Source organism: Zingiber officinale, chromosome 8B (genome assembly GCF_018446385.1).
Source record: "Zingiber officinale cultivar Zhangliang chromosome 8B, Zo_v1.1, whole genome shotgun sequence".
In the NCBI taxonomy this organism is placed as follows: Eukaryota; Viridiplantae; Streptophyta; class Magnoliopsida; order Zingiberales; family Zingiberaceae; genus Zingiber; species Zingiber officinale.
Window position 1 is genome coordinate 82,414,916 of NC_056001.1, and position 27,821 is coordinate 82,442,736.

General features: G+C 38.8%; 1 protein-coding gene and 1 pseudogene across 1 annotated transcript; one reads left to right on the top strand and one right to left on the bottom strand.

Annotated features, from left to right (window-relative positions):
• Nucleotides 1-647: 647 nt before the first annotated feature.
• The window catches only part of LOC122013995, a 55,288-nt pseudogene continuing 28,114 nt past the window's right edge, over nucleotides 648-27,821 (bottom strand).
• Nucleotides 14,703-16,367, top strand: LOC122017096 (senescence-associated protein OSA15, chloroplastic-like). Its single transcript, XM_042574595.1, has 5 exons — nucleotides 14,703-14,760; nucleotides 15,553-15,661; nucleotides 15,852-15,898; nucleotides 16,029-16,152; nucleotides 16,229-16,367. The coding sequence occupies exons 2-5, from the start codon at nucleotides 15,629-15,631 to the stop codon at nucleotides 16,274-16,276; spliced, it is 252 nt and encodes an 83-aa protein (XP_042430529.1). The 5' UTR covers nucleotides 14,703-14,760; nucleotides 15,553-15,628; the 3' UTR covers nucleotides 16,277-16,367.

The following is a 27,821-nucleotide window of genomic DNA, read 5'->3' on the forward strand; positions in this document are numbered from 1 at the left end:
AAACAAAAAAAAATAAAAAAAAAATACGGTTGTGGTGACCTGCAAGGCCATCGCTACATCATGATCACTGTGGAGAGTTTTAAGAATATATAATATTCTATTAAAATTTATTATAATTTTAAATTAATTTTTATATATTTTAATGGGATAGTTTAATTAGGATTTTAAAAATATATTTGATTATTTATTTAAATGAGAGATAATTAGATTATTAAAAATAATAGCATAATTAAAAAATAAATAAATAAAATTTTTATTATATATTTTTAAAATTTAAATAAATAAAATATTTAATTAATTAAATAAATTTATTAGGATTTAATTAAGCCTGATTGAATTATCCTCATCCATCTTGGAATTGTTTTTTTTTTAAAACTTTTAATTAAAACAATCAACCGCTGTGGGGGTCGCACGACCCCTCTGGCGCGGCCGTGGGGGTTGCGCGACCCTTCTCGTGAGCCACGGGTGTCTCGACGCCCCTCCGATGCGGCCATGGGCGTCGCAACTCCCTTCCTGCGCGGCCACGGGCATCGCGTCAACCCTCCAATGCGGTTGCGGGCGTCGCGATGCCCCTCTGATGTGACCGCGGGCATCGTGACACCTCCGCGGCTACCGCGGGACTAGTCTCGAGTTTGTGCCTGTATTAGTCAGCGGGAGGAACGAAATGTGTCGTCCGTTTTGACCAGCTCGGCACAAGATCTCAATCCCTGTAACAAACAATAAGAAACGTTTGAAATTGAAGGTTATAAAAGGGGAGCTCGATGGATTCCTCAAGTTTAGTGAAAATAGGATTGGTAAAATCTTATTAGAGTTTTGCCCTTCTCTCTCAAGTATCCATTATAATCATTGTGTTCTTGTATATTGTAAGAGATTTCTTCATCTTTGATAATTTATCAAGGAGAACATATAGTGGCTTTATAAGAGTGATCCACATATGGATCATAGATCGTGGAGTAGAAGTCTCTAGGGTTACCAAACCACATAAATGCCACGTGTTAGGGATTGTGTAAGTGATTGATTACTGGTTTTCTATCCGTTGTGCTACTCTTGTATGTGTGAACTTGCTAGTTCATAGAAAGTGTATAGGATCATCACTTGCATGTTAAAATCATCATTCACCCTTTAACTCAGCCATCTGATCCCCAATACCATGCAACACCACGGACTACCACATAATATTGTGCCATGATACAACTAAAAAATGTCAGTACTCAGCTGATGTAATGGTTCGATTTCACTGAACTGACCCAAACAGAATGAGATTTAGATCCTTGTGCAATCGAGTAATCATTTTACATACATAACTAGTTATTTGCAAAAGGATAGAAAAGCTAACAATTCTATATGTGAGAAGTATCACACCTCCAAAATATTTTTCTATCAAACAGTTTGCTTTCGATATGTATCTGAAACATACCAGTACTCTCAACAGTGTTTTATCCATTCCACCAACTGAATCAAGATACTGGAACTTCTTCTCCTTTACATGGATTACAGACAAACACAAATGTATTTCTTTGTGTATTGGAACAAATATCTGCATTTAAATTCTCGGAAGGTTGGGAAAAGGAATAGAAAACTAATGCAAGCATATTGAAACAAATGGGCAAGTTCACTCTGTCACAGTCAATAAGACTATATCCGAGCTTTTTTTGCGTTGTCCACCTCCTTACAGCCTTGTAGTCATAGCCATTCCTTCCGCTAACGAACTAAACAGGGGAAAAAAAGTAAATGATGAGCTAAGTAGGATGTGCAATTTTGTTTAACAAACGAAGGTGAATAAACTGACAACGGTGGTGACAAAACAATAAAGCAAAAAAATTAGCAAATATCAAAAAAAGGATGTAGCACACCACATAATTTTCAGTTTCTTCCAAACAAGAGATGAATAGATGAATTTCAAAGAACTTACAAAAATATGAACTATAAATCAATCAGAGTCAACCCTATCAAAACAATCTGTGGCAATATTTGTGACAAAATTTCATCACATGGTCACAAGTAAACTCAATAAATATCGACTGCAGTGATAACCAATGATCTGCTTAATTTAACGCCACATTGGAGTCCTATTTTCAAAACTGATAAAAAAATATTTAAAATTGTGAAAATGATGCAACAAAATCTAAAAATCCAAATAAACAGATTCAATATACTGAATGCAATTCTATTCATTCTTACCTGATTAAAGTACATTAGCTTATTTTGGTGAGTCTGTTGAGTCTCAACAAGACCAGTTACTATGAAAGAGTTTTTGTCCTTGTCAAGGCATTCAATGAGTACTACAAAATTGGCATTCTCATTCTCTTCCCTCTTGTTCCGAGATCAGTGAATGAGGCACACAAACTATGTAGCGTCAAGTGGGATTGGAATCCAACTTCATTAGTAATCTCAAATCCACATGTCTGCCTCGTCTCCAGTTCTCTACCTTAGTGCGCCATCTTCACAGTGGTTGATGATCCCACTTTGACAACAAACATCAATCAACCATTAGTCTACCTCCCATTGTTACCCTCTAAATTGAAAAAACTGCAGCCCTACCAAGACCACACCCTTACTACCCACAACCAAGGCCCTCCTATCATTGCTTCTCTAAAAATCTCTAGTCAACGATAGTCTTCACACCTAGTTCGGATCCTCTGTCCCCATTTCTCTCTGTCTCCATGTCCCACTGCCGATCGGACGGGTCAGATTATATCTCAATGCATCATGATATCTTTAAGATGTATGCAGTATCTTCGTGATTTGCAAAGCATCATTGAGATGTAATCTGGTCCGTCCGATCGGCAGTGGGACATGGGGACAGAGAGAAATGGGAACAGAGGATCCAAACTGCTTCACACCACTTTCCATCGAATAACTTAGCCCACCATTGCCTGCCAGAACTGTGTTTGTAGGCTTTCCAATCTCCATCACCACACGAAGGCTCAAACTTCTCCAATTAAGCAAAATGTCAATGAATTCTTGAGGAAGACGAGATGCCTACTAGAATGTTACCATCATCATCAGTGCCATCTTCAATAGAGAATCGCTCTTCAGCAACCAAATCCATGAGAAAAGGGTGTAATCTAAACCCAGACCTATTAAACAGTTAACTCCCCAAGTGGCACATAAGGCTAAGTATTGCAGCGAGCCCTTCTGAGTCTTAACAGAATATGTGAAGAACTAGTTGTTGGGAAAACAAAATTGTGAATGGAAAGTGGTGGAGTGGATGAAGGAGATTTTATTGTGTATGAGACTTTAGTCCCACATTAGAAGTTTCAAAGTTTAATGGTTGGTTTATATTATTTCTTAAGCATATATATTGTAAACAAATGCTTGAGTAGAAGCTTTCTCTTGTGTGTGGGTGCGGAATGCAGATCAATAACAAACGCACATTAATATAATGCATATCATGCAAGGCATCCTATAAAAGACCTTGAGCATGAGAGGAAAATGTATAAGGAGAAAATGAAAAAATATTTCATCCACGTTTCCCCACTCTCTTCCTCTTATTCGGGTATTTTTCAGTTCGTCGCGACCATCTGTGCTTGGTGGAGATTACGGTTTAGCCGTTGTATCCTCGGAAACGGACGACCCACACCATGATCCTGTGTACTCTACACGGGCTCCTCAATTCCTGTGCACTCTACACGGGCATTTTATTTGGAATCCCGACTACTCTGTCGGACATTTGATCGACTCGGCTACGTGCTTCCCTACTCGGTTGACTTACTTCCCGGACTCGGCCACTTGGCAGTTGGACTCGATCACTAGGCACTCGTGATTCTTGACAGAGGACTCGACCCTCAGCCGACAGCTTGAAATTATTAGTTCAAGTCTCTCAACAGATAAGTTTGAATTTAGTTTATAAATTCAGTATTTTCCCAAAATCTCCGACAACTTCTAGTGGAACAATCTTAAAACAAATTCGATTCTGTTGAGATGGCCACAGAACGGAATGTTGAGGTGCAACAGACTCAACATGTGAAAGCCCCCTCCGCCCTGATTGAAACTATGCCAATCAACCACGAAGAAAAACCAGAGAAGTTCATTGGACTGAACTTCAAGAGGTGGCAGTAGAAGATGCTCTTCTACCTGACCACCCTCAACCTGGCTCGGTTCTTGACCGAGGACCCTCCCAAGAGTACTAAGGATGTTGATGTATAGACCATCAATGCAGTAGAAGCATGGACTCATTCTGAGTTCTTTTGCCGAAACTACATCGTCAACTGCTTTGTCGACTCGTTGTATGCTGTGTATAGCATGAAGAGAACGGCTAAAGGAGCTGTGGGAGTCCTTGGACAAGAAGTACAAGACGGAGGATGCTAGGGTCAAGAAGTTCATCGTGGGCCGATTCCTGGACTACAAGATGGTTGACTCCAAGACGGTGATCAGCCAAGTCTAGGAGCTTCAGGTGATCTTGCATGAGATCCACTCAGAAGGGATGGTTCTGAGTAAAACCTTCCAAGTGGCTGTTATCATTGAGAAGTTGCCTCCCAACTGGAAGGACTTCAAGAACTACCTGAAGCACAAGCAGAAGGAGATGAATGTGGAGGAACTCATTGTTCGACTTCGCATCGAAGAAGACAACAAGAGTTCAGAGAGAAAATTGTTCTCTCAAGCTATTGTGAAAGCCAACATGGTCGAGCACGGTCAAAGCTCGAAATGGAAGAACCCAAAGTCTTCCAAGATGGGACCCAGAGGAGGCATCAACAAAAAGAAGTTCTCTGGGAAGTGCTTCAATTGTGACCGAGTGGGTCACAAATCTTCGGAGTGCAGGAAGCCGAAGAAGAAGCAGGGGGCCAACCTGAATGAGGGACCAGAAATGGACGACCTCTGCGCCGTGGTCTCAGAATTGAACTTGGTTGGTTCGAACCTGCAACAATGGTGGATCGATATTGGAGCCACCAGACATCTGTGCTACAACAAGGAGTTGCTCCACAACATCGAAGAAGTCACTGGAGACAAACTGTTCATGGGGAACTCAGCAACCTTGGACATCATAGGCCAAGGAAAGGTGGTGCTGAAGATGACCTCGGGCAAGGACCTTACTCTGAACAATGTACTGTATGTTCCGGAGATTCGGAAGAATCTAGTGTCCGGATCACTGCTAAGTAAGCATGTCTTTCGTATTATTTTTTAGTCGGACAGAGTTGTATTATCCAAGAATGGAGTGTTTATAGGAAGGGGATATAATCTGATGGGCTATTTAAGCTCAATGTAATGGCGATTAGGCCTAAGATAGATAAAACTGAAAGCTCTTCCACTTATATACTTGAGTCTCCGTGTTTGTGGCATGGTAGACTAGGACATGTTAACTACGATGCGTTGCATAGATTAATAAACATGCAAAGCATACATGCATTCCACCTTGATCCAAAATACAAGTGTGAGATTTATGTTGAAGCGAAAATGACAAGGTCATCCTTTCAACATATTGAAAGAAGTAACGAACCACTTGACCTAATCCACACTGATGTATACGACCTAAAAGGTACGTCAACACGTGGTGGTAATAAATACTTCATCACTTTTGTAGATGATAACACAAAATATTGTTATGTGTATCTTCTCAAAAGTAAGGATGAAGCTATAGAGAAATTCGCTCTATATAAAACTGAGGTTGAAAATCAGCTTAATAGAAAGATTAAGGTGGTTCGAAGTGATCGAGGCGGTGAATATGTATCACCGTTTGTTGAGTTGTGTGTTGAACATGGGATCAGACACGAAACAATAGCTCCTTATACTCCTCAGCAAAATGGAGTTGCTGAGCGAAAGAATCGAACTCTAAAGGAGATGATGAATGCTCTTCTATTGAGCTCTAGATTGCCAAAGTCCATGTGGGGGGAAGCTGATACGAACCCCACCAACAAATGTGATGGAACCCGAAACAAAGGTGGATAGAACCCCAAGAACTAAACGACAAGAGTGTGAGCCTTGACCCGTAACCAAGAATTGACACGAACCAAGCCTACGAAGGAAAGAAACGTCACACCTAGGGGTCATAAGTTTCGATGGGTTGAACGCCACGAGAGTAGACTCGATAAGTTCAGCAAGTTCTTTCAAGAACTAAGAGAGCACACAATCTCACCAAAAACTAAGTTGCTTCATACTAAGATGTCCCTCCCTTATATAATGAGAGTGAACAAGGAAAAATACAAGATAAGTACATGCACAATTAAAGTCCCAATATTGCATGCCTCATGCAAGCTATCTAGAAACCCAAAACAAAATAAATGCATGCACAATTAGAGTCCCAACTTGCATGCTTCATTAAACAATCTAAAATACTTAAGTCTTCATGCATGAACGAATTCTCATGCTTTACATGCTTATTAGCGTTCTTCCGTTAAGCGCGGTCAGTCATGGATGGTTATGCCCGATTACATGGATTAGGCCACGACTAGCAGTTGCGATTATCTTGGTTTCTCCTTGCTCATAGTCCTCCCAATATTTTTTGATTAGCCCATTTAGTGCTTCCTTGAAACGCTTTGCCCGTAGTCTTGTAATTGGGCCTTCCGAAAGTGATAACTGATCTCTCCTATCTTCAGCCCTTGGGCATACATCATTCTCCCCTTCTTGAAAAGGATTTGCCCTCAAATCATCACCTGGTAGTTCAAGTTTGTAGGCATTATCATTGATACGATCTAATACTTGAAATGGGCCATCCCCTCGAGGTAGAAGTTTAGAACGACGTTTGTCCGAAAATCGCTCCTTTCGGAGGTGCAACCAAACCCATTCTCCTGGTTCATACACAATTTTCTTGCGCCCCTTTTAGCTTGTTGCATGTATTGCTGAGTTCTTTTCTCAATATTCAGTCGTGCTTGTTCATGAATCTTCTTTACGAATTCGGCCTTCTGCTTACCATCTAAGTTTATATGCTCACTTACAGCTAAAGGAATCAAATCTAATGGTGACAAGGGATTGAAACCATAATCAATTTCAAATGGAAAAAATTTAGTCGCAGAATGTATGCTCCTATTGTAAGCAAATTCAACATGAGGTAGACAATCTTCCCATATTCTCAAATTCTTGTTAATGACTGCACGAAGTAAAAAGGACAAGGTTCGATTGACCACTTCAGTTTGCCCATCAGTTTGGGGGTGACAAGTAGTAGAGAACAACAATTTAGTTCCTAATTTCCCCTACAAAGTCTTCCAAAAATAACTCAAAAATTTTGCATCTCTATCAGAGACAATGGTCCTAGGCATGCCATGCAACCTAATAACCTCTTTAAAGAACAATTCAACTATATGCGATGCATCATCGGTTTTATGACATGGAATGAAATGCGCCATTTTAGAGAATCTGTCTACCACAACAAAAATTGAATCTCTCCCTCTCTTGGTCCGGGGTAATCCCAAAACAAAGTCCATTGAAATATCAGTCCAAGGTTCACTAGGTATAGGCAAAGGAGTATACAAGCCATGGGGTTTCAATTTAGATTTAGCTTGTTTGCAAGTGATACACTTCTCACAAATTCTTTCCACGTCGCGTTTCATATGAGGCCAAAAGAAATGATCCTGTAAAACCCCTAAAGTCTTAGTAACGCCAAAATGACCCATTAATCGACCACCATGGGCTTCCCTAGTGAATAATTCACGTAACGAACACATAGGCACACACAATCTATTTTCACGAAATAAAAACCCATCATGCCTATAGAACTTACTAAATGCAACCTTATCGCATGCTTTGAACACCTCAGAAAAATCAGTATCGTTAGTATATAAATCCTTGATATATTCAAATCCAAGTAACTTCGTATCTAAAGTGGACAGTAAAGCATACCTTCGAGATAGTGCATCAGCAACTACTTTCTCCTTTCCTTGCTTGTATTTGATCACATAAGGAAATGTCTCAATGAATTCTACCCATTTAGCATGGCGTCGGTTCAACTTATGTTGGCTCTTCAAATGCTTTAGAGATTGATGATCTGTGTGAATCACGAATTCTTTTGGCCATAGGTAATGTTGCCATGTCTCCAATGCTCTCACCAATGCATACATTTCCTTGTCATATGTGGGATAGTTGAGAGTGGCTCCACTCAACTTCTCACTGAAATAAGCAATGGGTCTCATTTCCTGCATAAGCACAGCACCTATACCAACACCAGAAGCATCACATTCGATTTCAAAGGTTTTAGAAAAATCTGGTAGGATTAGTAAAGGAGTAGAACTTAGCTTTTCTTTCAAAGTGTTGAACGCGCCCTCTCTTGCTCCTCTCCTCACTTGAATGACTCATTTTTCTTGATGACTTTAGTAAGAGGAGCTGTAATATTGCTAAAATCACGAACAAATCGTCGATAGAAGCTGGCCAAACCATGGAAACTCCTCACTTGGCTAATTGTTGTCGGTGTTGGCCACTCTTGGATTGCTTTCACCTTTTCCTCATTCATCTCAATGCCTTTAGTACTAACAACAAAACCAAGAAACACGACTTTCTCCGTACAAAAGGAGCATTTAACGAGGTTAGCAAAAAACTTTTCTTCTTTTAGCACACTCAAAACTAACCTTAAATGTGTAACATGCTCTTCTAAGCTTCTGCTATAAATCAAAATATCATCAAAATACAAAACTACAAATTTTCCTAAGAAAGTACGCAAAACATGGTTCATCAAACGCATAAAAGTGTTAGGAGCATTAGTTAAGCCAAAAGGCATTACTAGCCATTCATATAAGCCATGTTTGGTTTTAAAACCAGTTTTCCATTCATCACCTTCCTTCATCCTAATCTGATGATATCCACTCCTAAGATCAATTTTTGTGAACACACAAGAACCATGAAATTCATCAAGTATATCATCAATCCTAGGAATTGGATGGTGATACTTTACCGTGATGTTGTTGATGGCTTGACAATCCACACACATCCTCCATGTTCCGTCCTTCTTGGGAACTAGTAACACAGGCACGATTCAAGGACTCATGCTTTCTCGAACATACCCCTTTTCTAATAATTCATTAACTTGCCTCTGAAGTTCCTTTGCTTCCTCCGGATTGCTTCTATAGGCAGGTCGATTCGGAATGGAGGCACCAGGTATGAAGTCAATTTGGTGCTCAATTCCTCTAATGGGAGGTAAGCCATGCGGAACCTCTTCAGGAAAGACCTCCTCGAATTCCTGTAAGAGAGAAACAATAACACTAGGCAAAGAATTGTTAAGGTCGTTAGTGCCCAAGAGTACCTCCTTATACAAAAGGATAAGGGGAAGCTGATTTGAAAACAAAGCTCACTTAATCTCACTTTTTTTTTCATAAAAAATATTTTTCTTTCTCTCTCCTTTTTTTTCCTTGCCCACTCCTTTTGTCTCTTTCCTCTCATCTTATTTCCTCTCATTTTTCTTTCCCTCTACTTCTTTTTTCTCAATTTTATTTCTCTCAATTTCTTTTTCTTTCTTCTTTTCATTTGCTTTTTGTAGTCTCAACTGGTCCTCCATAACTTGTCTTGGAGTCAACGGTACAAGAATAATAGGTTGCCCTTTCAAAGTAAAACTATACTTATTTGTGAGGTCATCATGTGTTACCTTTCGATCGAATTGCCAAGCTCTTCCCAACAATAGATGGCATGCATGCATGGGAACCACGTCACACAACAGCTCATCTTCATATTTGCCAATGGAGATTGCTACCAAGACTTGTTTTGTTACCTTGATTTCTCCGCAATCGTTTAGCCACTGGAGTCGATAAGGTTGCGGATGTTTCCGAGTTGGTAGTGACAATTTCTCCACCAAATCAATACTTGCCACATTGGTGCAACTCCCCCCATCAATAATAACACTACAAACCTTGTTATTGACATAGCAACGGGTATGAAACAAGTTTTCCCTTTGATTACCTTCTCCTCCTTAGCTTGTAAATTGAGAACTCGTCGGGCCACCAATAAGTCTCTGATAACAGCATGTTGTTCATCGTCACTGTCCTCTTTTTGTGTCACTTCTTCAACTATTTCATCCTCATCTTCTGACTCAAGTTCACCTTAGGCGTTTATTACCATCACCCTTTTGTTCACACATTGACTAGCTATATGACCATGCCCTTGACATTTAAAACACTTGATATCACGAGTTTTGGAGGAAATGGGCTCGCGATTACCTTGAGTAGTAGATGGTGTAGGTTTGGGCTTCTTGAAGGGTTCAAACTTTGGCTTATTTTGAGGTTGTTCCTCCTTTCTTGGAGCTATCCGCCGTGTGCCATGAGTAGTCATTGGCTGTCCCCTCTTAGCCAATCCTCTCCTATTGAGTTGTTCTTCCACTTTTTGTGCTTGGTGGACCATGTCTGATAGCTCAACATAATGCTGCAATTCAACAATATCAGCAATTTCTGGGTTTAAACCATGTAAAAACCTGGCCATGGTGGCTTCCCGATCTTCATCGATATTAGCTCGGATCATGGACAACTCCATCTCCTTGAAATATTCATCCACACTTTTGGAGCCTTGAGATAATCTTTGAAGCCGCTGATATAAGCTTCTATAATAATGGCTGGGTACAAACCTCCTTCTCATGAGCACTTTTATCTCCTCTCAAGTGGATACAGATTGCTCTCTGTTTCTTCTCTGAGTCATCACCACTTGATCCCACCAAACAATAGCGTAATCAGTGAATCCAATGGCAGCTAACTTTACCTTTTTAAACTCTGAGAATTCATGACAGTCAAATACCATTTCCATCTTAGTTTCCCATTCCAAGTAAGCTTCTGGGTCATTTCTCCCTTGGAAGGTTGGAATCTTCATCTTAATCCCTCTTAAATCATTATTTCTTCTAGTTCCGTTTCTATCTCCTCGATGTCCAATCCTGCCCCGATTGTAGTTTTGCTCATTAAAGTCTTCCACAATAACCTCTTCATCTTCTTCGACATCAATCCCTTGGGCATGTCTTCGTTGTGGTCTAGTAATACGGTCTTGTTGATGCCTTCTTGGTGTCCCATCCTCCACCCGATCCAACATCTCATGGATAGATTCTAATTCCGCCCTATCATCCGCTGCATCTCCCCCATCAATGCTTGTAATTGTAGGTTCGGAAGTGGCCTAGCCCTCTCATTTGCTCCATCCTCCTGGTTGTTGGACATGGCTGCAAAATGCAAGAAAACCTCACAAGCACTTAACTCACGTTTGGGTGGTAGCTCTCAATTGATGATATCTCTCAGTTCTTGATCAAACTCTAGAACAAATCAGAATATCACGTAGCAATTCAAAAGATACCACCGAAACTTATGATTGCAGAATTTTAAGAGAAAAATGAAAGAGTAGAAGTTTGAGAATAAGGAAAACAAGAAAAGAATTGTTGAAGACAATTTACTTTGATTCACACAAACAACTTTTTTTTTTGTGCTTTCTTCTTCTTCTTCTTCTTTTTTTGTCTTTTCGATGCGCTCTCTTTTTTTTTCCATGATTTTTTTTTTTGCTTTTGGCTGAACAACAAGTAAAGATAGATTTGCACTTGCCTTTGAACCGAAGCTCTGATACCAGATGATATGAGCCCCACCAAAAAATGTGATGGAACCCAAAACAAAGGTGGATAGAACCCCAAGAACTAAACGACAAGAGTGTGAGCCTTGACCTGTAACCAAGAATTGGCACGAACCAAGCCTACGAAGGAAAGAAACGCCACACCTAGGGGTGATAAGTTTCGATGGGTTGAACGCCACGAGAGTAGACTCGATAAGTTCAGCAAGTTCTTTCAAGAACTAAGAGAGCACACAATCTCACCAAAAACTAAGTTGCTTCATACTAAGATGTCCCTCCCTTATATAATGGGAGTGAACAAGGAAAAATACAAGATAAGTACATGCACAATTAGAGTCCCAATGTTGTATGCCTCATGCAAGCTATCTAGAAACCCAAAACAAAATAAATGCATGCACAGTTAGAGTCCCAAGTTGCATGCTTCATTAAACAATCTAAAATACTTAAGTCTTCATGCATGAACGAATTCCCATGCTTTGCATGCTTATTAGCGTTCTTCCGTTAAGCGCGGTCAGTCATGGATGGTTATGCCCGATTACGTGGATTAGGCCACGACTAGCAGTTGCGATTATCTTGGTTTCTCCTTGCTCATAGTCCTCCCAATGTTTTTTGATTAGCCCATTTAGTGCTTCCTTGAAACACTTTGCCCGTAGTCTTGTAATTGGGCCTTCCGAAAGTGATAACTGATCTCTCCTATCTTTAGCCCTTGGGCATACATCAGAAGCCATGTTAACAGCTAATTATCTTTTAAATAAGGTGCTCCGGAAAAAAATAGATAAGAACTCTTATGAGTTATGGAATGGAAGACAACCATCCTATAAATATTTACGAATGTGGGGGTGTCTTGCCAAAGTGTTGGTGCCTATCCGAAAAGGATTAAGATAGGACCAAAGATTGTTGATTGCATATTTATTGGATATGCACAGAACAGCAGTGCGTTGTAACGCCCGCCCCTCCTGCTAGTAGGGCGGGGTTACTTACTTATCATGGGGAACATACATGCATATTAAAATTTCTTTTATAAAGTAAAACAGCAGAAGAACTTATTATGAAATCATGAAATCATGCGGAACATTACATAAACAAACATAGTTCATGTCAACATAAAATAACATAAGCAGGTCTTTTTCTTTTTATTTTCTTAACCGATCCACCACCACACACATCTCTTGCCTCTCCTGCGGCTCCCCTATTTTATCCATTCTTTGCCTTTATCTGCGGTACAAGGAAAGTAAGCTATAAGCACACAGGCTTAGTAAGATCCTTTCCTACTCACAAAAACGTATTTCATATCATAATCATTAAGAAACATCATGTTGTACACTACAACAAAAATGTTAAAAGACAACACCCCTACGACAACGATTTTAAGAGAAAGCGTTGCGTATGCACTCAAAGACAACGGTTTTTGCCAAAACCGTTGTCTTTGAACTCCCCATTAAATATAAAAGACAACGGTTTTGTGAAAACTGCTGTCATTGAGCAACTTCTTTTTAAAACAACAACACTTTTTACAACGGTTTTATAAACCGTTGTCTTTAAGCGCGTTTTTAGGGGCTACGACAACAGTTTTGATAAAACCGTTGTCTTTGACTTTATTCGTTTCGTCATTTTCCCCCTGCAGTTTTGTTTTCCCTCTCTCCGAAAATCTTCTTAGCGCCGTGTTTCCCCTTCGCATTCTCGAACCCTAAGAAATTTTTCATTCCCTCTCCCTTTCCCATCCCCCCACTTCGCTCTCTCTATGTTCCATGGTGAGATGTGGACTGCAGTGTAAGAGTTGGAACCCTTGCTCACTGCCTGTCTAGCAATCTTAAGGTCTAAACTTGACACAAGGTGTGGTTTTACTCGGGCTTTGCTCCCATTTTTTGTCTTGTTTCTTGGGTTTCATCCTAGTTCTGTTGATGTCTGGTCTGGGAGGGCTGGATCTGCTTTCCTTGTGCTTTAGTGTTCACGATCCGAGCGTGCAACATTCTTTTTCGGCGTGATTTGTGTTATTTTGGGGCTTGCGACTCGTCTGCCATCAAAAGATGGTATTTTTATGTATTTGGGGTCGATTTATAATTTTCCTTTGTCTTTTTCCCCATATCTTTAGTTTCTCTTGGATTGATGAGATTTTTAGGGTTCCTTTAAAGAGAAAAGATACATTTATGTAATTCCAACTCATGATTGTTAGCATGTTGGCATGGAACTTGTGCCAAGAGCAGCTCCTTTTTCCTCAAGGAGAAGCCTGTGCTATGTGCAGATTATGATAATGTAGTATGTGCTTACATGTACTAATTTACATATTAACATGATTTTATACTCATACCATATAATTTGATAGAGATGCTCATATGGAACTTAACACTCTTCAGGTCATCAGCATGTGTGAAGGTTCAACAACATATGTTTGAAAGCTTGCTGCAGAAGATTGGATAAATGTTGACGCTCTGTTTAATTAATTCTTAATAAGTTGCATAGTTGCATCAACTAGTTGCAAATATGGTTGGCAAGATTTCTTGCAAAATAACAGTTACTGGCCGAAGTGGATTTATAATCTCATTCTCAAATGTATCACATTATACTGGATCAACATCTTTGAGAAAGACCATTGGCTTTAAGAAACTATGAAATAATTCATTGTTGTTATTCTGAGTGAAATGTGATCGATATGGTATACTCTAGATTCTCTTTTTTTTTCTTTCATGTTTTTTTTTTACAATTAAACTTCTTTTGTAGTCTCCAGTTTAATTAATTAGCTTACTCATAACTAAATTGCTAATTCAAATGGTCATAGATGTATGGTCAGACTACATTTCTGTGCAACCTTTTGACTATGTCGCCATTTGTTTTGATATCATCTTTTCGCTTGTTTATTATTGTTTTGCTTTGGTGATATTTTTCCATGGAATTTTTATGCACTAGTGGCATAACAAGACTAAATGATCGGGCACGCCAAGATGCTGCTGTTCTTCGACTTGGATTTCTTAAGCTTGATGGTATAACATCTTCTTTAGTCTATACTTTATCTGAATATAACAGAGTTTTCACTTGTTCTTTAGAGTTCCTTCAATATTTTTGAAGTGCTAACATTTATGTAATGTGGAAGCTCGTGCAAGGTAGGACACAAGGAAGATTGACCTTGGTGTTAAGGAAAAGGCTGCTCGGATGGAGCATTTAGTCACTGTATGTTTTCTAGCTTAGCTTTTCCAATTTTAGCCAAAAATCTCTTTTTTATCTGCATGGCTTGATTTATTCATGCATATCTTGAAGGACAGGGCTCAATCTGATCTGAAGAGAGTAGCAGATCAGCATTGGAGTGATGGGGCCTTAGAGGTTTCTCTTTTTCTGTAGTATTTAACAACAATTATTCAGTTTATTTAGTCGTGATTTTCTACTTTTTCCTTCATTATTTATTTGGAAAAACCATCATCAAATTTTATTTTGAGTTGTAAAGAAGATCCTCTATATTCAATATTCTGGAATGAAGATTATTGTATTATTTCTCAATCTAAAAGGAAATTCCATTCAGAATGAAACTATAGTGGCTTCATAAGAATGAAGCAATCATCTAGCAAGTGTTTTGAACCAAACTTGATAGGGTAGATGTATTTCACAGCCATTTGAAATCTTTTTTAAATGTGAGGAATGGAAGGGTATTAAATCAGAGTGGAAGAGGGAGGGAAAACACAACATGTAGGCAAAAAAAAAAAAATCGATGACCAGCCTTTATAATTTTAATTTTTTTTTGGAGGAATGGTTACTGAATAAAACTTTAACAAGCTACCAAAGTGTTTGTTGAAATGTGCTACATACTCCATTGTAGATTGCGTCCAAGGAATATATGAAATAGTTTAGTTTTGGTTGCTGAGCTAATATTCTGCTTGTTTTCTCATAATATTGCAAGTTAATTATTGTCCATAATATTATGTGTATATTGGATATCAAGTGTGGATTATAGTTTCTTTTATGAGTTAATGGAAGAAATTACGTGACTGTGTGACTATGGAGTTTGTGGAAGTTGTTATTGATGACCATAACAACCCTGTTAAAGTGTCTTTTGATATATTTATTTTACATCTAATTATAACTGTATAATTTTCTTCAAAACATTTTGAGTTTGACCAGGCCGACTTACGACGAGCTGACTTCATATTTAGACGACGTGCCATGGAAGATGCATACATGGCATTGAAGGTAGAAGATGTACTGCTTTTTTTTCCAACATCGTTGTGGTGTAAGTTTAATCATGTATATTACTTGCATAAGTGTCATATGATTAACTAGTTTAAAAAATGCGGAGTCTAGTTTATATCCCATAAATTTTTTGAAATGATTATAATGTTCATTGTCCTTTGTTCTGTTGTTTTACTATAATTCAGTACACAAGATGCAAGTAATGTGAATAATCTGTCTCTCTTGTGCAGTTTATAAGAAACATTCATGACATGATGGCAAACAAATTTTACCAATTGTAAGTCTTTCACCTCAATATCAAACTTTCTTACATGTAGTGACTCCTGTTAAAATTGTTTCTTGCACACTTTTGTGTTTATATGGCATTCATGATCAATCATTCATTTTGTTGAAACAATTCCTTGTAGTCCTTCAAATGAAAGGTCTTTCTCTCTCAAAGATAAAATGGGATTCATTACACTCAAAAAGAATGGGAAAGCTCTTGATCTATTTGCAGATGAGGTCACAACAGACCGTATGCAAGCCATTCAGGTGCTTTAATGTGCATACTTTTTTGTTCTATTTTTGTTTATGAATGCTTCATTTCACATGTTATTGTTTGTTTTAGGAAGCTTATTGGACTATGGCATCTGCCTTACTGCCATCTAGTCCATGATTCTAGCACAAGTCTTATGGCTCTGAGAACTATCATCTAACAGTTTTCACTAGGATGTAACTATCTTACAACGATGAGTCTCGAAGCTTCAATACAGCTATTTGGTGATGCTAAGGCCAAATATCTAAATCCTTATCTATTTCATCCCGGTTTCTCATAAGTGTTCTTGGTGACATCGTACTACTAGTTTTAGTGATGTATAGACACTTATCCTCAAATGACTAATCCAATTCGAGACTTCTGCTCCATTTGAACTTGTTTAAACCAAGGAACCATGCTGTTTTCCCTTGATGCTATGCTGAACTGCCTTGCTCTTGGATTCACTTTTCGTTTATTCCACAAGAATTGAGTGTTGTCCTGGAATTGCTTTATATTTTATGTAGATTTTATGTAGAATTTTCTCTTCCGTTTTGTAGACATTGAGTGTTGCCCTGGAATTCTGGAAATCCTTCTCTCATGTCCAGGTATTAGAGCTATGCGAAATGTTTATTCTATAGTTATAGTTCAAGCAGTACTTACTACAATTATATTTTTTCTTATATTTTATATTTTTCTTTGATAAGTTTTGTTTAATTTTTCTCTTGCAGGATGTAACTCGGGCAATTCGTGAGGCTTGAGATTTTGGATGCAAGGAGTGAGCTTTGTTAGGTTATAAACTGCCTTGCTAATGTGTAAAAGTCATATGAAGAATAGTAATGGAAAACATGTGATTTATGGTTTGATACTACTAAATTTGATGAATACAACTCATTTTGTATGTTTTGTATTGGTGGTTTGCTTATATTAAAAATATAATTGTTGTTTGGTATTATCACGTTACAACATGAACATTAAAGACAACGGTTAGAAATGTTGTAAAAAATACATAAACCACAATGGTTTTTTTTTTTTTGTGAAAAGTGATAAAAGACAATGGTTTTATCAGTTGTAAAAGCATATTAAAATTATATTACAACAGTTTATAACTATTGTAAAATACAAAACGAGTAAATATTATCTACCACAACAGTTTATATCTGTTGTAAAAAGGGTCTACCACAACGGTTTTAAAACGTTGTCGTATCCTTCATAAACAAATTTTGAGCATATAAACAACAACGGATAAAAACCGTTGTCAAATGTCTACAAAGACAACGGATTCAAAATCGTTGTCGTAGGACAATACATTCTACAACGCCCTCAGCTACAACGGATTTTTGACCCTACGACAACGGACAATATCCGTTGTCGTTTGCAGTTTTTGTTGTAGTGGTATTATATCATAAATAAAAGAGCATCATGTCATATATATCATAAGAGCATATCATATCATAAAGAAATATCATGATGTATCATATCATAATTAAAAGAGCATCATGTCATATAAATCATAAGAGCATATCATATCATAAAGAAATATCATGATGTATCATATCATAAATAAAAAGAGCATCATGTCATATAAATCATAAGAGCATATCATATCATAAAGAAATATCATGCAAGATGTCTTTTAAAACATGTGTCATGTCATGTGCAAGATGTCTTAAAACGTATCATATAATACTTGAACATAATATCATCATAAGGGCTCGGCTTGTACCACATACATACATAAATGCACGCAATCCCTAGGACAGGGTAGCTAGCCCCGAACCCACTAGGGAACTAGGTCTGTACTACGACCGTCGACCTAGGGGCGTACTAAGGAGCCCATCCCTTTTTACTAGACCCGTTCATAGTCCGTCGGCCTAGGGGCGCTTATGGAGCCCACCCTTGGTACAAGCCATACAAAGTAAAATAACATATCATAGTTACTTATCATATCATGAAGAGTGCACTTAGTCCCACTTCACAGGGAAGCAACTCTTAGGCCTTTACTTATCTTATCATAAAGAGTGCTCTTAGTCCCACTTAATGTAGGACCGTTGGGCCGGCTATAAGGGTTGGTAAATAACCTGTCAATTAAAAACAGACAACCCTTCCTCGAACGATTAAGCTAACACTTGTAAAATGAGTTAAGCAGATAAATAAAAGCATAAAAGAAAAGATGAGGCACCAGATGTTTACTTGATTACAACCGATGTGGTTGTTAATTCAAGGAAGATTAAGCTCAAAATCTCCTTCAGGCGGAGAAGCCTCTTATAGCGTTTAGGCACAGAAAACAGAAGCTTAACTACAACTAAAGCATACAAGTGTTTGGAAATAGAATGATCGTGATTGTTGAAAAGCTTCTGGACCAAGGCTATATTTATAGCCTTAATCGGGGTGCCTGGAAGGGTTCCGGGCGCCCTGGGGGGATAAAATTTATCCCCCAACGGTTGGATCGAGTCAAAGCTCGATCCTGTGAAAAAGTCACTTCCGGGCGCCCCGGACAGCTCCGGGCGCCCCAGACAGCTCCGGGCGCCCCGGAACCAAAAGTCAACCCAATTGACTTTGGGTCCGTGCTCTCTTCTCCGGTTCAGCTCGCCTCTGGTCCGGGTCTTTCTGCTCCGGCTCCGCTTGCTTGGGTGATCTCTGACATCCGGAATAGGGCTCACCCGAACCCATCTTCCGGTCTTCTCGAGTGTGCTTCCCTCCGGCTTCTCGTCCCTCGGAATTGCCGCGTGTCCCTTCTCGTCCACCAGTGTACTCATCGGTAGACTTCGTCCCTCGGTCGCACCCCGTGCCGACCTTCGCGCTAGCTGCGTCTCTTGCTCCCCGAGCAATCTTCCGCTCCGGCTTTTGTACCTCGGAACCACCGCGCGCACTTCCTTCTCATCCGCCGGTGTACTCTTCCGCAGCACCTCGTCCCTCGGACGCACAGTGTGCCGTCCTTCTCGCTAGCTGTGTCTTCCGCTCGAGTACCTGTGTTCCTAAGCTCCTGCACACTTAGACACAAGGTTAAATACACACAGGACCTAACTTAACTTGTTGATCACACCAAAACAACCTTGGGGTTCCAACAATCTCCCCCTTTTTGGTGTGATCAACCCAAGTTAAGTTAGGAAAAAAAAATAGACATAAAACATAAACTAACTTATATTGCAATTAAGTACAATAAGATAGAAAAAATTAAATTCCAACAAAAAATTTTAATTTTCAATTTTCTCTACCTCCCCCTAGACTTATACTTCTTATTCTCCCCCTTTGATCACAATAAAAATGGGGTTTAAAATTCTAAGGGTTCAAAGACATAGAAAATTTTGAAAAGTTATCTGTTAAAATATTTCTAAGTCAACAATAGCTTTTTGAAAAGTTTCTAAGTTAAAAAAAAATTCTAAGCTCAAAAGACTTTTATGCAAGAAAATTTAAACATTTTAAAAAAATTTCTATGTATTTATTTATTTATTTATTTAGTTCTTAATTCTATTTATCAGAAAGTTTTAAATTTCCATTTTAACTTATCATAATTTCTTAAATCAATCTTTTTTAGATTTAATGCCACAAAGATTATACATGCAGAAATTTGTATCATGTTAATTTCTATTTGAATTTCAATTTCAATTTCACAGAAATATTTAGATGGCATAGATTTTAACTTGATAAAATTTTTCGACAATATAAACAATTCTTTCGGCAATGTGCAAAATTCATTTGAAAGAATATTTTGTAATTTGCAAGAATTTTTTTACAATAAGAGTTTGCAGGAATCTATTAATAATAGATTTCTTAATCTGAAAATTTTGTTTGATGAATCAATTTCTAATTCACAAAACTTTTTCAGTAAAGTAATTTGTAATTCAAAATTTTTAGATCCGGGAAAAGTTTTCGATAATATTTCTAAGTTGCATAATTCTTTCGTAAAAATATTTTGTAATTTGCAACAATTATTCGACCAAAGATTTTCTAATCCGAAAAGTTCTTTCGATAATTCAAATTTTGGTTCGCAAAAATCTTCAGGTAATTTGATTAATTGAATCAGTTGTTCAGAGGGTAGAGGTCATACCTTACTTACCTCGTCGGCCGTTGGTTCTCCCCCTGTTGACTTAATTTCTTCCAAAGATTCTCCCCCTTTATCGATCTCGGGATGTACTTCGGCTGTTGGGACTGTCTTGGTAATTTCTTCCGTCTCGGATTCTTCTGATGACGGCTCGATGTCTATTGAGGAGACGACTACAACCGGTTCTTCGTAGAGCATTAAGAACTTTTCCCAAAGTTCTTTCGCGCTTTTGTACTCTCCGACTCTGTCGAAATCTTTAGTTGGTATTGCGCTTAGAATATGAAACTCTGCCCGAGCATTCGCCATGGACTCTTCACGTTGCTTCTCATTCCAGAGGCGTATGCCGATTTTCTCTCCGTTCGTGTCTTTCGGTGCTTCATAACCTGTTTTCATTATTAGAGAAATACCAATATCAGAGTTAAGAAATGCCGTCATTTGTTGCTTCCAAGAAGCAAGCTCCCCCTCTAATGCTGGTGGGTAGTCGCTAGCTCCGGCCATTGTTTTGTTGCTTCAGACGGCGGTTAGTCCTTCTGAGGCGTACTCGGCTCTGATACCACTTATAGGACCGTTGGGCCGGCTATAAGGGTTGGTAAATAACCTGTCAATTAAAAACAGACAACCCTTCCTCGAACGATTATGCTAACACTTGTAAAATGAGTTAAGCAGATAAATACAAGCATAAAAGAAAAGATGAGGCACCAAATGTTTACTTGGTTACAACCGATGTGGTTGTTAATCCAAGGAAGATTAAGCTCAAAAACTCCTTCAGGCGGAGAAGCCTCTTACAGCGTTTAGGCACAGAAAACAGAAGCTTAACTACAACTAAAGCATACAAGTGTTTGGAAATAGAATGATCGTGATTGTTGAAAAGCTTCTGGACCAAGACTATATTTATAGCCTTGGTCGGGGCGCCTGGAAGGGTTCCGAGCGCCCTGGGGGGGATAAAATTTATCCCCCAACGGTTGGATCGAGTCAAAGCTCGATCCTGTGAAAAAGTCACTTCCGGGCACCCGGAAGGGTTCCGGGCGCCCCGGACAGCTCCGGGCGCCCCGGAGCAGGTCCGTGCTCTCTTCTCCGATTCAGCTCGCCTCTGGTCCGGGTCTTTCTGCTCCGGCTCCGCTTGCTTGGGTGATCTCTGACTTCCGGAATAGGGCTCACCCGAACCCATCGTCCGGTCTTCTTGAGCGTGCTTCCCTCCGGCTTCTCGTCCCTCGGAATTGCTACGTGTCCCTTCTCGTCCACCAGCGTACTCATCCGCAGACTTCGTCCCTCGGTCGTACCCCGTGCCGACCTTCGCGCTAGCTGCGTCTCTTGCTCCCCGAGCAATCTTCCGCTCCGGCTTTCGTACCTCGGAACCACCGCGCGCACTTCCTTCTCGTCTGCCGATGTACTCTTCCGCAGCACCTCGTCCCTCGGACGCACAGCGTGTCGTCCTTCTCGCTAGCTGCGTCTTCCGCTCGAGTACCTGTGTTCCTAAGCTCCTGCACACTTAGACACAAGGTTAAATACACACAGGACCTAACTTAACTTGTTGATCACACCAAAATAACCTTGGGGTTCCAACACTTAATAGGGAAGCAACTCCTAGGCCCTTACTTATCATGTCATAAAGCATGCATACTTGAGCATATACTACATCATAAGAGTCATCATAATGCATGATTCATAAGCATACATAAATGAGCATATTACTTGTCATTTCATAAAGCATGCATACTTGAGCATAAATCACATCATAAGAGTCATTATCATGCATGGTTCATAAGCATACATAAATGAGCATATAATGCATCATAGGAAACATAATCATGCATGGAAAACCTTAACTAGCATTTCTTCATTCATATCGTAGCATGTGAGACACATAGTAAAATCATAATTGGGTCTCTAACCCTAATTCCATGTAGTGGCCGAAAGTTACCATGCTAGTTCTAGGTTATAAACAACATAAAAGCATGTGAATCCTAAACCAATTTCATATCATAAATCATTAAGAACATAATGAGCATATTTGGTTTAGGTTCTAAGCTCCCTAGGTTTTTGGTCTTGTTGTGGCAGAAAGTTACCATGCTTGGTTCTAGGTTATAAACAACATAAAAGCATGTGAACCCTAAACCAATTTCATATCATAAATCATTAAGAACATAATGAACATATTTGGTTTAGGTTCTAAGTTCCCTAGGTTCTTGGTCTTGTTGTGGCCGAAAGTTACCATGATTGGTTCTAGGTTATAAACAACATAAAATCATGTGAACCCTAAACCAATTTCATATCATAAATCATTAAGAACATAATGAGCATATTTGGTTTAGGTTCTAAGCTCCCTAGGTTCTTGGTCTTGTTGTGGCCGAAAGTTACCATGTTTGGTTCTAGGTTATAAACAGCATAAAAGCATGTGAACCCTAAACCAATTTCCTATCATAAATCATTGAGAACATAATGAGCATATTTGGTTTAGGTTCTAAGCTCCCTAGGTTCTTGGTCTTGTTGTGGCCGAAACTTAGGGGTATGAAACTAAGTTCAAAACAACATATAAGCATAAGAATATCAAGCTAACTTTATATCATATCATAAGGGAATTCATGAGCATGCTAGATTAAATTTTAAGCTTCCTTGGACCCTAAAATTAATCATGGCCGAAACATAAGAAGACATGTATCTAGATTTCAAGCAACATTCAAACATGATAACCCTAAGTTAGCTTTTATATCATGTCATAAGAAGAGTCATGAGCATGTTAGAGTAAGTTTTAAGCTCTCCTAGGTCTTAATTCTCATCATGGCCGAAACCCTAAGGTGCAATACATCAAGGTTCCAAACAACATACAAGCATGAAACCCTAAGAAATCTTCCTACCTTTTCATAAGGAAAGTTATGAGCATGATAGTTTAAATTTTTAAACACTTCTAGGCCTTCATTTCTATCATGGTCGAAACCCTAATTCCCTAAGATGGCATGCATTTAGGTTCCAAACAACATACAAGTGTGAAAACACTAAGTACTCTTCATAACATATTAATAAGCAAGTCATGATCATGGTAGGCTAAATTTTAAACTCTCCTAGTCAATTACTTCTATCATGGCCGAACCCTTCATGAGCATGAATTTAGGCATACAAGCATAAGAACACCAAACTAATCTCTTATCATAGGGTACATATCATAAGGACATAGTGAGCAAGTTTAGTTTAGGTCTTAAGCCTTCCTAATCTTTTATTCACACTTTGGCCGAAAGTTCAAGAGCATAGATCTAAGTTTTTAGGTAAGTATACAAGCATAAGAAACATTAACTAACTCCTATACTAGGGTACATATCATAAGAACATAGTGAGCATGTTTAGTTAGGTCTTAAACCTCTCTAAATCTTCTATTCAAGTCTTGGCCGAAAGTTTCAAGAAGTGATCTTAGGTTTTTAGCATTCTAACCTCATGGAAAACACATAAACAGCTTGTTCCACAGGTGAGGGGATACTTACATCCTCTTGCTTATTTTTCCTAAGGAAGATGGTACCCTTGTGAAGAGGAAGAAGAACTTCTCTTTCTAGTTCTCTCTTTTCTTCTTTTGCTTGTAAGGAGTAGATCTTGAGGACTCCTTCTTGTGAATTAGTTTTTCTTAGCAAGAAAAACCTTAGCTTGGATTTTCGGAAATGAGAGAGGGAGAGGTTTAGGTCTCAGTGGAGAAGGAAGAAGGAGAAGAAAAATGGAGGAGGAAGAAGACAGAGGAAGAATTAACCAACTTTCTTTCCCTTTTCTTCTCTCATTCCTATTTATTCCCAATAAGGAAGAAAAGTGTCCTAATTCATCCCCTTGCCTTCTCTATCTCCTCACTCTCTTAATTCTCACGAAAATAGAGAAAAGAAGGAAGAAAGGCAACTTGTCTTTTGCTTGCTTCTTTTCTTAACCAAGAGGAAGAGGAGAAAAGCTACTTGCTTTTCTCTTGTTCCCTTACTTAATTTTACTCTTACTTTTAACTATAATTTCCATTCTTTTCTATTCATATATCATTCATTACTCTAGTGGTTACCATACACCAATTTAACTTTATCATTTATGGGAGGTTCAAGGTTCAAACCTTAACCTCTCTTTCTTTTTATTTCTTTTGGTTCTATTTCCATTTCCATTTTATCTTTTATTCTAAAAGAAAAATACCCATAGGTATAGCTTATCATTTTCGTGGGTGTTACATGCGTATCGATTTTGTGTGTATAAGTCACACGTACTGGAGATACACAAGAACTCGATAATTGAATCAAGAAATGTCTCTTTCTTCGAGCATGTGTTTCCATATAAGACCCGTGAGGATGCTTGCTCCTCAAAACGGGCATATGAAACACAAGATGAAGATGATGATGAGGAACCTGTGGAGGTTGAGCCTAGATGAAGCAAAAGAGCTCGGGTAGAAAAATCCTATGGCTCAGATTTTATCACTTTCATGTTGGAGAGTGAGCCCCGAAGTTACTCAGAAGCTGTAGGCTCTTTTGATGGACCTCATTGGAGAGAGCCAATGACATCTGAGATAAAATCTATCTTAAAAAATCATACTTGGAAACTTATGGATCTTCCTCCGGGAAGTAAACCACTAGGTTGCAAGTGGATTTTCAAGAAGAAAATGAAGTCAGATGGCACGATAGATAAGTATAAGGCCAGATTGGTAATCAAATGATACCGATTACGAGAATGCCTCGATTACTTTGATACGTATTCTCCAGTGTTGAGAATAACTTTCATTAGAGTATTGTTGGCTATTGCCGCTTTATGGAATCTCGAAATACATCAAATGGATGTAAAGATTGCCTTTTTAAACAGGGATTTAGAAGAGGAAATCTACATGGAGAAACCTGAGGGGTTTTCTATGCCAGGATAGAAAAACAAGGTATGTAGATTGGTGAAGTCATTATATGGCTTGAAACAAGTACCAAAGCAGTGACATGAAAAATTTGATAATGCCATGAAGGAATGTGGATTCAAGATCAATGAATGTGATAAATGTGTCTACATGAAAGTCACAGAGAGTGACTATGTCATCTTGTGCCTCTATGTAGATGACATACTTATCATTAAAAGTAATGATAAGATAATAAAATCCACAAAAGATATGTTGAGCTCAAGATTTGATATGAAAGACATGAGCCTAGCTGATGTGATTCTAGGAATCAAATTTTTTAGAACAACAGAAGGACTTGTTCTTAGTTAGTCTCATTACGTAGATAAAATTCTTGAGAAATTTACCAAGGATGATAGTGCGTTGGCACGAACACCGATAGATACAAGTCAACATCTATCAAAAAATCGAGGTGAAAGTATCTCTCATCTAGAGTACTCTCGAGTGATTGGAAGTCTGATGTACCTGATGAGTTGTACACGACCAGACTTGGCCTACGCAGTAAGTAAATTGAGTAGATACACGAGTAATCCCAGTGTTAAGCACTGGAAAGGGATAACAAGAGTACTGAGGTACTTAAGGTATACTCGTGAATATGGTTTGCACTATACGAGATATCCTGCTGTGATCGAAGGATACAGCAATGCAAGTTGGATATTTGACATAAAAGATTCTAAGTCTATGAGTGGATACGTATTCACTCTAGCAGGTGCAGCTAATTCTTGGAAATCTTCTAAGCAAACCGTAATAACCAGATCCACGATGGAATCTGAGTTTGTAGCTCTTGACAAATGTGGTGAAGAGGCTGAATGACTACGACAATTCTTAGAAGATATTCCTAGATGACCGAAACCTGTACCGACAATTTGCATACATTGCGATAGTCAATCAGCAATTGGTCGGGGCACAGAGCCATCTGTATAATGGTAAGTCTAGACATATACGTCATAGACATAATACCATTAGATAACTATTCTCCACAGGAGTTATCACTGTTGACTATGTGAAGTTGAAGGATAACCTAGCGGATCTGCTAACCAAAGGGTTAAATCGAGAGTTAGTTGCAAGCTCATCATGAGGAATGAGCTTGATGTCATTGTCAGCGATCAGTGCAGAGGACACCCAACCTATGCTGACTGGAGATCCCAAGAACTAGGTTCAAAGGGACAACTAATCTGCACTGACTAGACACATGTTGGGGTTTTCGGGCCGCGAAAACCATTTTTTCGCATCGCAGAAACCCCGAAACCCCCATGCCACCAGATCCGTGCGAAGTAAAACTTTCGAAAATATTACGAGTACGCGTTTTATGCTAGTTCTAAACTAGAAGAAGAAATTACCCTTGATGCGTGCCCTTCGCAAGTCCCGCTTGTCCAAGGAGATGCCGGATCTCAAGTTGTTAAGATAGACAACTCTCTATGCATATCCACACGAACTAATTAGGTGGAGAAGACCAAACAATAGGTGTGCTAGCACCTAGGTGGTTCGGCCAAGGAGAAGAGGGAGAGGAGAAGGAGAGCTTGAGGAAGAAGATGAGTTGAATTCACTTGAATGAAAAAATCAATCTCATTCACTATGAAAAGTGGCCGGCCACAATGGGAAGTGTAACTCCCATTCTCATTTAATGTGGCCATTAAAGAGATTTGTAACCTCCATGAGGTGGCACACACATGTGCTAAACATGATGATGTGGCACATCAACATTGGCCACTTAATGGCAAGTCACAAATGATGTGGCATAAAGTCAAGTCAAACTTGACTCTTCCTCTTCCTCTCAAGTCAAGTCAAACTAGACTTAATCTCTCTCATGGTTGATCTAATCTAACCATTTAATTCAAGCCAATTTAATATAATGAATCTAATTCATTTAATTAAATTGATTCAATGAGTCATAATCTAAATTAGACTCATTGAACACATGAATCAACTTGAGTCCAACTCAATTAGCCCAATTAGGATTACTCTTAATCCAATTTGATTCATCACATGAATCTAATCCTCTTGGTTCATCATATGAACCTAATCTCCATCTAATTGTCCTTAGTGTGTGACCCTATAGGTTCTTGTAACGTTGGCAATGCCCCTAAACCCATTTAGGAGCATAAGTAATGAGCGGTATCTAGCAACACATCATTACTACCCAAGTTACAAGAATGTTGAGATCCAACATCACCTTGTGACTACTAATTGTGACTCCTCACAATATATGACAAGTGTCCTTCTATCCTAGACATCTAGATTGATCAATGTGAGGCATAGACCGTGTCATCCTCTGACCAATCTAAATCTTGAACTCCAAGTAGACTCACTAAATCAAATGAGCTCAATATCTCATATTGACTCATTTGGGTATGGCCATGCACTTTGTGGTCTCACTCTATCAAGAATATCTATGTCACTTCCGTCATATAGGAGGGATAGATCCCATCTACATCACTCACATCCCTCTGCATAATTCGTTACATACCCAGTAATCGCCTTTATAGTCCACCCAGTTACGGGTGACGTTTGACGAAACCAAAGTACATAACTACTTATATAGGGATCCATGGTGACTTCAGGTCTAAGGACTAGTAGTCATACTAATAGTCATATGAGAAGGTATATGACACTCATATAACGATCCATGATACTTTCTCATGGCGGGTCATTCAGTATACATTCTCCAATGCATACCCATGTGTCAACTTGATATCTCTATATCCATAACTTGTGAGATCAAGTCATCGAGTTGACCTACATGCTAGTCTTATTGCATTAACATT

Excerpts from the sequence above, each read along its gene's own strand:
- LOC122017096 (XM_042574595.1), top strand. The coding sequence starts at position 15,629 with ATGTACTGCTTTTTTTTCCAACATCGTTGTGGT. Across the intron at positions 15,662-15,851 it reads TTTTCCAACATCGTTGTGGT|TTTATAAGAAACATTCATGA; the intron begins GTAAGTTTAATC and ends TCTCTTGTGCAG. Across the intron at positions 15,899-16,028 it reads GCAAACAAATTTTACCAATT|TCCTTCAAATGAAAGGTCTT; the intron begins GTAAGTCTTTCA and ends AATTCCTTGTAG.